Below are 11,355 nucleotides of genomic sequence, written 5' to 3'. Positions count from 1 at the left end.
ACACACATGGAAGTCCCGAGGTCAAAATGGGAGACGCCCCCAAGGGTGGTGGGGAATGACCGAGCTAAGATCCTGTGGGACTTCCAGAAAGAGACAGACAAAATGGAGAAAAGAAGCTTAAGAAATACCAAGGGCTCAGAGAAGAACTGGAGAAGATGTTGAGGGTGAAGGTAAGACCTGGGATCACCCCAGTGGTAACCAGAGCACTAGGTGAGGTGACCCCCAAGCTAGTCCAGTGGCTCCAGCAGATCCCGGGAACAACATCAGAGATCTCTGTCCAGAAGAGTGCAGTCCTAGGAACAGCTCATTTAAGTTTGAGACCCCTGTTGTAAATGTTAATCTAGGTGTGGAGGTTAATGGGTATCAGGTTGGGTGGTCTCAGGATTTTGTTTGTGCTTTTCACTAACAATGTGATTCTGTTGGCTTCACTGATGCATGACCTCCAGGTTTCACTTCAGCATTTTCCAGCTTTGTGAAGTGGCAGGATGAGAATCAGACTTAGACTATGGTTCTCAGAAAACCGTGGAATCCGCATATGACAGGCGAACAGTTGGCTACCCTAAAAGGAAGAGTTTAAATATGTCAAGGTCACAAGTGAGGGGAGAGTAGAATGGGAGATTGACAGATAAGTTGGTGCAGCATTTACAATGATGCCGATGGTTTATTGGTCTGTTGTGGTGAAGAGAGAGCTGAGTGTGAAGGCAGATATAGATTTACAGGTTTATCTACATTCATCCCCTCATGTATGGTCACAACCTTTGGGTAGTGGCCAAAAGACTGAGATCCAAATAACATCTAAGATCATAAATAGTAAAGAATCCACTTATAGATTATGCAATTTTCTCTAATTCAGCTTATATGAAATATAATGGTTAGTATGTATTTCTTGTTTTTATTTTGTCATATACTGGATATAATTGAACTTTCAAAGAACAGCTTCAGCCCAAAATCACTGGTGACTCATCTTTTCATTCACTTTCAACATGGGGAAGAGATTTAGGGCATAATGGGGTATATTTTAACTTGGATTCAAAAAGGACTTAATCAATTTTGTCCTTTTCATTCTTTTAAGTATTTCAAATATTAAGTTGCTTTTAGCAAGTAACTTAGAGTTAGACTTTGAATTATGTACAAGCATTAACACCTAGTATATAATTCAATATGATTATGAAATAGGCATAAAATGACAGTCTATTATGTCCAGAAATATAAAGCAAATATATCAAATGAAAATAAAAAAATGTTAGGCTCTCAGTGTATTAAACACAGATTTTTCTCCATCTTTTTGAGGAAGCACTTACTTCCTCTAATTATACATTTTTGTTGTGGATGAGTTTCTTTCAGGTGAGTCCTAGATAGTCTAATACATACCTCAGATCTCCAACTGTCAAAGTAAAATAAAACACTGTCACAAAATACCAAACACTTCCATACTAAACACTCATGTCCATTTAACCTGCTTATAAGAAGAAGGAACATGTCTCTTGGAAGTCCCAATAAAGAAAAAAGCCTGAATAATGTTTCAATTTGATGCTGTTGATATGAGATGTCCCAGTAAGATTTCTATATGATTCCTTTAACCTGCTTAAAAAGAACAGAATTTCACATTTCAAGTGACAGAAAAAAATGTTAGCCATGAAAAGCATTGTGATTCAGTAGATCCCTTCACCATTTTAAAAATACATAAAGTGAGCAAACACAATATTTATTACAGACTGGGAAATAATTATTTGATCCCCTCCTGAGTTTGTACGTTTTCCCACGTAAAAAAAAGAACAATGTCTAATGTTTATGGTAGCTTTGTTTTAATGGAAAGAGACAGAACATCAAATCAAAAATCCAAAAGAAACATTACATAAAAGTTATATAAAGATATACATTTATTTGCTTGTCACTGAGTTAAGTGAGTATCCCCAAACAAAACAGGGGCAGGTATTTGGTGGAGAAACCTTTGTTGGTAAGCACAACAGATTATCGGATTATCTCAGCCCACTTTAACCCCTCAGTATAGCGCTATGAATGATGCCCTTTTCACCTCATGTTGTGCAACAACCCTTGTTATGGATAGACCAACAGTACTGCCTTTTATGTGATATTGTGCCCTCCATTTGGGTCAAATTGGCTTGACGTTTGAAGGCCTGTAGTGACAGAATTTTTTTTAAAAATCCCTTAAATCTGTTAAACCTAAAGTAGCAAGCCTGATTTTAAAATGTAAGGATATTTGTGTTAAGTTAAAAATTGTCAGAAAAATAAATACTCAAGTAAAGTATTACTAATTCACCTCTTGAGTCACACTGAACTAAAAATGTGATACTGCTGATTAGGGCTGCCACAAACGATTATTTTGATAGTCGACTAGTCACCGATTATTTTTGCGATTAGTCGACTAATCAGATCATGCATCCATTGGACGTAAAACGTACAGCTTACTGCACCACCACGCATCTGCTCTTGTATAACTATCATTAGCTTGCAGCTTTAAGTGTTTAAGGTCTGTGCTAACTAAAAATAAAGACAAGATGATAGTTTATTAAATTTTAATGAAATTTGCAGATTGTTTCAGTGAAGTTTAATAAACTCCTTGCTATCTAAAATATAACGGGACACCGGAGTATATTCTCGAGCATCTCACACTTCTGAAAATCAGTTGTCTGCTTGACGTTTATTCAGCTGTATAAAAACTATAACTTTAATCTCAGCCAAACTTTATTTGTTCCTGAGTAAATCAATACTAAAAAAAAAGCCAAACAATAACATTTTAAATTATCTAAGTGACTTATATGTTTAACCTGAGTAGCGAAAGACGGCGGTGGGTTTGAAAACGATTTGCCGGGAGTCCGGTGTTCTCACGGGCTCTAGTGAGCCTTGCCCCTGGCTAGCTATCAAGTTAGTGGGTAACAGACGTCTCCAAAAACATCGGAGCACTTTTGAAAATATGTGGTGTCTTGATAAACTGACCAGATATTTGAGGTTTATACAGCTACATTCTCACCTGAAAATATATTGAACGTTTATTTTGTGACACAGAAAGAATAATAAGAGTAATATTAAAATTAACTAGCTGCCGCCATTGTTGCAAACTGAGCAGGGCTGCGCTATGAATTCTGGGACAGAGCTACTTTTTCGGGGTTTAACGGCAGCTGGCATCCTTGTACATGCAGTGCTGCCATCTTCTGTTACAGTCCGTTATTACACTCTTAAATCCTACTACTCATTCCTGCATCTTTTGTGATCTGACAAAGCTTCAAACGACGCGTCGACTATTAAATTAATCGTCGACAATTTTGATAGTCAACGTAATCGTGACTAGTCGACTAATCGTGGCAGCCCTACTGCTGATGGTCAGCAGAATTGCCCAGATTTCTGTCTAAGTCAAGTAAAGCTACAATAACAAGTTTGACTTGCAACCAATTTTTATAAAAGTAAAGCCCATTTACATTTACATTCTTTCCACACGTGTCCTCTGTAATTGCCTTACATCCATACTGGCAGGTATGAATGGCAGTACCAGGTCTGGCTATGAGCTCCATTGGCTGGATGGGTCAAAGCTATGAGGGAAATTAATAGCTGTCATAGTTGTCCAGCCCCATGAAGCAGTCATTCTAAGGAAAACACTCTTGTAAGTTCATTTCCAAACAACATAATTTTGTCAGGAACAAGTTATTAGTGCTGAGTGCTGAGCAGAGTAGATAATCAGTTGAGTTTGTTACAAACCAAAGTCTGTCTTTGTCAGCAAACTGTCACAGGTGAGTGAATCTGTTTGTACACTTGGAAAAGAAAAATTAGTCTCAAAAGAGCAAACATCAATTTTGATAAGGAAAGGGGAAAAAAACAAACAAACATACAAGAAATGACATAGACAAATCAATAGACCATAGAAATCAGTCTTCAACTACAGAACATTTCAAAGAATTGTTTCACCTCAAACTATACTCTTTAACTTTGGTTAAGAGAAGATATTTACTAAGAAAGAAAGCTTAACAACACCATATTATTATGTTCTATAGTAGGACTGCACAGTTATGGCCTAAATAATTACCATGATTGTTACGATAAATATTCATCTCATGATTGAGCTTTTTATTTTTATATAGATAGATAGATGACTCCAGACTACATGTATGGTATTTCAGCGAGGGTTATGAATTATGCAACCGTGTTGGACATCTGAATTGACCATAGTGATTCATGTTTGTATTGTGTTCAGGAAGTGGGGACAGTAGAAGGAAGTTTGATTTTAAGCATCAGTTTGCTAGGACCACACAAAGGCAAATGTGTCCGACAGTTAAGGGTATAAGAATATGGAATTAATCTCAAGAGTTGCAGAAATATGCACCGTTTTAAAATGTGTTGCATACTTAAAAGGATAAATCAATATGAAAAACATGAAAGTTTGGGGTAAATGTGGAAGGAAAAAATTTCATTGCCATTTAGTAGTGCTGTATACTGCTGATTAGGGCTGCCACAAACGATTATTTTGATAGTCGACTAGTCACCGATTATTTTTGCGATTAGTCAACTAATCAGATCATACATCCATTGGATGTAAAACGTACAGCTTATTGCACCAGCATGCATCTGCTCTTATATAACTATCATTAGCTTACAGCTTAATGTGTTTAAGGTATGTGGAACTAAAAATAAAGACAAGATGATAGTTTATTAAACTTTTAATGAAATTTCTAGTTTGAAGCAACAAACCGAAAACGGATATAACAAAAGTGCTCACAACTATATTGAACTTTGGGACTATATAGTCAGTATAGCAATCTACCCAAGATTATTGTTCATAGCCAGGAAAGTTAGCTTTTCTACATGTTCTGCAGAAAGGCTTGCTCTTTTTTGAGAGCAGATGTTCCCTGCTGTGGAGAAGATCCACTCCAATGGGGTGGAGGTTGCAGGAATGCACAGAAAATATTTGGCTAGCTTTGTGGGGAAACGTCCCTCATTTTCGCTCCACCATTTAAGAGGATCATCCTTTTTAGAAACTGTGGCTTCCTTAAAGTACAGCTGAACTTCACTTCTCACATTTTGGACATCTTGGTCCTCCTTAGATGCTTTTTCCTCATTGTCACCTCATTGTTAGATGCTTCTTGACTCCTTGATTCTGTCTGTGTCAGACTCAAGGGGTCTTTTCAATTCTAACTGAACCATTGGCCGTCTGCACTTTTGAATGCTCATGTGTCCCAGCATTTGCTTCTTTGACAGCAAGCACTTCAACAGTCCCCTGCACTGATGACATCTTCAGGAGCCAAAAACTTCAACTTTCTGTATCCGGGGTCTAAGGCAGCTGCGAGAATAACAGGGTTTTCTTTGTCTGCTGAGAAAGTGGATATACTCCCCCATCTCTATGTTATGCCTTTTTCTGCACTGGCAATGAAAGATTTTCCTGAGCTCGTCTCAGGTTGGCTTTGGTGTACAGCCCGTGTCAGCCCTTTGACCACCTGTGGAAGACCTGAAATGGTTGTGTACTGCTGTCCACTAAGGTAAACAGGACCAGTCTCAAAAGGTGCCAACCTTTGCTTCAGTTCTTCAAGCAGCACCCACTGCTCTGGCTTCAAGTCGAAGTAGTGTTTCCCCCTTGGCGTTACCTCGGGATCTGAAAGAGTAGCAGTGAGAGGCCAGCGCTATTCGAGGAGTCTCTCTATCATGTGGAATGTACTATTCCATCTTGTACTGACATCTTGGATCAGTGTATTTTTCTTCACATTCATTTGCTCCTGTTTCATTTTTAGCCTTGTACTAGCCAGCTCACTTCTCTTAAAGTGCTCCACTAGCTGCCTAGCAGCACCTAGTGCTCTCTCCGTTAGCTCGATAACGCGGTGCGAGGGCTGCACTGGGCTCACTAACAGGGATTTTCCGCGTTAATGCTGTTATGGCATTAACGTCATATTAACGAGATTAACGCTGACAGCACTAATAATAAGTAATAAGTAGCTCGCTGTTTACGCTAATGTTAACAGCTAACTAGCCAATTAGCTTACCGAGATGACTGTACCACTTCGTCGTCGGATGCCACAACGTGCTTCCTTTTTAGATGCTCGTGCATTGCCGACGGACACTGCTTCTTCTTCTTCGTCTTTGGCGTTTAACGGCATCCTTGTAGATGCATTGTCGCCATCTTCTGTTTCAGTCCGTTATTACACTCTTAAATCCTACTGTTATTCCTGCACCTTTGAGGATTTTACGACGCTTCAAACGATGCGTCGACTATTAAATTAGGCGTCGACGATTTTAATAGTCGACGTAATCATGACTAGTCGACTAATCGTGGCAGCCCTATTGCTGATTACACTGATTTGATGTTTAGTTTTGCATTGTTACATAAAGATACATGTTAGAGGGCTTTTTGGGTTGTTGGCGCCCTCTCGTAAGGATAATTAGATTGGAGATAGGGGGCAGGTGCTAATAAGAATTTATTCTTCTTTCTGCTCCTTTTCACCCATGGGTGCAGTGTTATATTAGTGGGAAAGAGGATTTGTATGTAGGAAATGAAACACTGTTGAACCATGTGTGAAATAAATAAATAAATGAAATGAAATAAAATGTTAGCAAACATTGCGTTTTTTTCTTGACATTCATTAGATTTTTTTTTTTTTTTTGGTATATCTGTCATTTCATGAAATATTAGTTGCAAGTTGTTCAGACTAGTGTAGGGAACAGAGTTAAGCCAAGAACTACACAGTGTAGGGAACAGTTGTGATTCGCAAATGATCAAATAGTAATTTAGGGAGTGCTCGATTTGCTTTTATTTTTGTGTCAGTGTTACTTTATCATGCTCAATTAATAGTGGGAAGCCATGACCAAGATTAAAATGTGTTTGATTGTTCAGCCCTGTGACATACTATGTTGAAAAAGACAAACTTGGCTAGCACCATGGATCAGCTTAGGGTTGCAAAGGCAGTTTTTTTAAGGTTCCATGGGACCCTTAAGAACCAAAGAAAACATCTTTGTGTGTTCTCCTGTTGTGGTTTAATGCCCAACAAGCATAACCTATAAGAAACAAAAACGCACAAATAGATATTATCTCTTAATCTGCATTTTTAAAATGTCTTTTTTTGGTTCAGGGTTCAAGTTTTTTTGGAACTTGTTTTTGCATCATTTAAATGGTTGTTAGTTTTACCTCTATAGAAATTCACTGAAAGCAAAAGAATTACACTGAAATGAAAGACAAGCTTTTCAGCTCTGCAGGGCCATGCTTATTTAGTCTAATGATGTCACTATCACAGAGTTAAGCCAAGAAACAATATTTGAAAGGAAAACAGCACAGCTAGAAATTCGATGTTTACCAAAATACAAGATCGACTAAATACCAGCAAGGGGCAATATGGTGAGTGATGTATGAGGTGGAAAGGTGCATGGAGAGGCGAAATAAGAGAGCCTGAATGATTGACAGTCTGTCTGCTCTGCGTTTCAGCAACTGAGGGGTGGAATCAATGGTCTTACTTGGCTACCCATGGTAAAAACTTATTCCCTCTCCCTACCTCTCTTCAGTTGTTTCTATCTACCTGTGTCTAAAACCGATGCTTATACTCACATATATTTTTGCCTGCTTGATCTTTTTATATACAATAACATTTCAGTAAGCTTATCCTTCCTGTTCCTTAGGTTTTTCTTCCCAGTCTTTATATCCATGGTGATATACCATAAGCCCCTAAAATACATATTGTACTACTTGCTACTTGTTATAAATTTTTATTCATATAATACATTGAAAAACAATGATCAAAATAAACAAAAGCACACATATTAAGAGTACGAATTTTACGAAAATTTGATTAACAACAACAACAAAATACAGCTTGTTTAAAATCTTCATTAAGGATACTTGTAAGTTTCACAGTGAATACAAAGAATCACGTTCTTTGTCTGTCAAAGTAGCTCATGAGCTTGTCTTATTGTTCACATAAGAAAGGGAGCAGAAGCTGAGCAAAGTATAGACCAAGTGACAAAGCAACAATAAAAAATCAGCTACAATATAGAAGATTGAGTTAGGTAACTGACAAGGTATGGAAGCAGATAAAGTGTCCCTCCAATGGCCATCTAACCTCTGACCTTTGTAACGAGTGGCTGAGTGTCTAAACGTCATTCAGATAACGAGTTATGGCCCCGTTGACACTAAATGGCAGTCAATGGACAGATAGATGGCCCACTGGGAATGGATGAAGTCAATGGGCAGTGAGAGTGAGTTCCATATTGCATTAATGGGAGCAATACAATATACTAAATGGTATTTAGCAGACACTTTTATCCAAAATGTCTTGAAGTACCTCATTGAGTGCTTTTATTTTTAGAAAGAGTGGCCCCATTGAAAACCAGGGTCCCTTACACCCCAAACCTGTTGGGACTTTGAGTACTTGCAGTGCAGCAATACTGGATTCATATATTCTGAGTCAGCAGGCAAGTATTACTTTTTTTTATTTTAATTTTATTTTTATATGCAATAAACAGCAAGGAATTTTATATGAATCAGGGGATTTCAGTAAGTCTACATGGTATTTAAAATAATGAAGAAAAGGCACAGAACCTTTAATTCTCTCGTGTGGGAGGGGAGTTTCACTTCTTTACCATTAGGCAAGCGCTGGTGGAGAGGCATTATCTTTAGCAACATTCAAACATAAAATATCCTTTCATTCTTTTGCTACGTGTTAAGAGTCCCTCCAGTATTCATAATTTTCACATTTTCAGAATTCAATTTTGTTTTTATTTCTTTATCTTCTTCATCTTCATCCAGGCGTTGTTCCCGCTGGTGCAGGGTCCGCTCTTCGGCAAAGGATTCTCTTCTCCATTAGGTCCTGTCCAAGGCGTCCTCAGGTGATGCGTTGATGGTCTTAATGTCCTCCTTTATTTTGTCCATCCACCGTTTCTTCGGTCTGCCTCGAGGCCGGCATCCTTCTGGGTCGATCATCATTGCCTTTTTTGCTACCGAGTTCTCATCGCTTCGAATCACGTGTCCATACCACCTCAGGCGGGACTCAAGCATCTTTTCCTTAATTGGGGCTACACCTAATCGCTTCCGTATGCCTTTGTTCGTAACACGGTCCTGTCTTGTAATTCCCAGGCTCCATCGAAGCATGCGCATCTCCATGGTGTTTAGAGATTGTTCATGTGTGGTCAATGCGAGCCGACATGCGGAACCATACAGGGCTACTGGGCAGACCACCGCTTTGTAGATTTTTCCCTTGAGTCGATCTGGCATTCTTCTGTTGCAAAGGACACCAGTGACCTGTCGCCATTTTAACCAGGCTGCATTTATTCGTGCTCAGACATCGGAGGTTATATTTCCATTGTAGCTGATGACTGAGCCCAAGTAGCGGAACTCTTCTGTCTTCTTCAACTCTTCGTTGTCAATCATGATGGTGCCATCAGTTTGGGGGCCTCCTTCCAGGTATTCGGTATTTTTCGTATTAAGTCGCATGCCATATTCATCGAGCCGGATCTTCCAGAGTTGCATCGTCGTTTGGGTATCTTCTCCTTCTTTGCTGGCAAGGAATACGTCATCGGCAAAGAGGAGAGACCATGGATGAGGTAACTGGAGGTCGGCCGTGATGGTATCCATACATAGAATGAAGAGGAGGGGTGACAGAGCTGACCCTTGGTGGACCCCAGCACTAACTGTGAAGGGAGGTGATAGTCCAGCGGCGCATCGGACTGAACTGGTGGCGTTGTCGTAGAGGAGCTGTATCCATTTGAATTACGCCTCAGGGACACCATGTGATCTTAGGGAGTGCCATATGAGTTCATGGGGTACCCTGTCGAAAGCCTTTTCAAGGTCTAGGAAGGCCATATGTACCGTCTTGTTCTTTTCCCTGTGCTTCTCCAGCAGGAGTCGGGCGGCGTGTATGGCGTCAGTTGTTCCACATCCCTTTACGAAACTGCATTGGTTGGGGGTGACGTTGACAATTTCCCGAAGACGTGCATCGATGACTCTTTCGAATATTTTTGTCGTGTGACATAGTAGGCGGATAGGATGATAATTTGAGCATTCGGCTACATCCCCTTTGTTCTTCCATATGGGTATGGTAATGATGGTCGTCCAGACCTTCGGGACTTCTCCTGTGCTGACAATGTTGTTCAACAGTTCTGTCAGGATGGCTGTTCCCGGTCGCCCGAGAAGCTTTCAGACTTTGGTTTGGATATCGTCTGGTCCAGTTGTTTTTTTTATTTCTTTATCTAACGGTTCTTTTTTTTCTTTAGATGCCTAGTATAGCATTATGTACAGTTTGCACAGTTTCATTAACTAAATTTCCCACTGGATGATACATAATTTGTAAGATGTAATGTTTTTTGTATGCAATTCTTCCAGAAAACATAGCATCAGGATTAACATATTTATTTCTTCATTTCCAAGGAGTCTATTGGTGTGTGAAAGCCCCCAAAAGATTTGAAAGCCATTGAGGTGTCATTGGGTCATAAAGTTGGGAATCACACTTTTGCTACACACTGATAGTGAAAAGAAGAGATAAAGGAGCATGACTGTATGTCTAAGCGAAAGTGGAACCCAAGCTACATGTTGCACTTTTGCTGAAAACAGTTAAATGAACTGCAGCTGTAAGTACAATCACACCCGACACTTTTGCCTCGTGCCATTCATAGATAGACGTGTACATAGTCACATCAAAGATGAGTTTGGACTTCACATTTTGAAGCATTTTGGTCAGAAATGAACTAGAGTGGATGAAAGGGTGCTAATTTATTGGCTAACATTAGCATACTTAGCAATACTTAGCAAACTGCATTCAGAGTGTAGGGGTGCAATACACAAACACACATCGGATAAATAGAAAAGTACAATTTTACTCACTGAAACTGAAGCACAATCTTCTCAGATGATATGTACCAGTATCCATTAAAAATATATATATTTACGAGGGCACGTCAGCACATACAAGCAAAGTTAAGAGGTTCTCTTTAATGACTGAGAAGTAGTGTCTGAGGCCTAGTAAACACCGATTAGCCCCTGTCAGTCTGTCAATCAACATGGCCTCGCCCCTAATTCAGTTATCCCCATGGATGAGTTTCTTTTCTTTCTTTCTTTTTTTTAAATTCTCCCCACAACTCAGAGTTGTTATGGCATGTGATTGCAGTCACACTATATGCGTACCTGCCCAACTCTAACTGAATCACGCTCACTTAATTGCGTGTGGACACAGCAAGCAGCAATCACACTTGTCAAATGACGTGGACTCGGGGGCTAAGTGCACTCAAGCATGCTATGGATCGCCTTCTGTGAATACACCCTTAAAGTTTTGCTTTATTCAAAGTTTTACGTTGCCAGTTTCACAAAAAGAAACTGTAACCTGATGGGAGTACAGTTTTCATCAACAGTAACAGATGGGAATGACAAGCAAAATA

General features: G+C 39.4%; 1 protein-coding gene across 1 annotated transcript; it reads right to left on the bottom strand.

Moving 5' to 3' along the window:
- Positions 1 to 5,348: 5,348 nt before the first annotated feature.
- On the bottom strand, positions 5,349 to 10,652 carry LOC106456281 (RNA-directed DNA polymerase from mobile element jockey-like). Its single transcript, XM_013912147.1, is given in 5 exon segments — positions 5,349 to 5,599; positions 5,756 to 5,845; positions 5,999 to 6,124; positions 8,737 to 10,167; positions 10,568 to 10,652. Coding segments are annotated over 5 exon segments (1,983 nt in total).
- Between the last annotated feature and the right edge of the window lie 703 nt (positions 10,653 to 11,355).

The sequence above is a fragment of the Pundamilia nyererei genome, unplaced genomic scaffold, assembly GCF_000239375.1.
Source record: "Pundamilia nyererei isolate P.nyererei 1_Seehausen unplaced genomic scaffold, PunNye1.0 scaffold00082, whole genome shotgun sequence".
Taxonomy (NCBI): Eukaryota; Metazoa; Chordata; class Actinopteri; order Cichliformes; family Cichlidae; genus Pundamilia; species Pundamilia nyererei.
The sequence above is the reverse complement of the archived record's forward strand: the minus strand, read 5'-3'. Positions and strand labels throughout refer to the sequence as shown.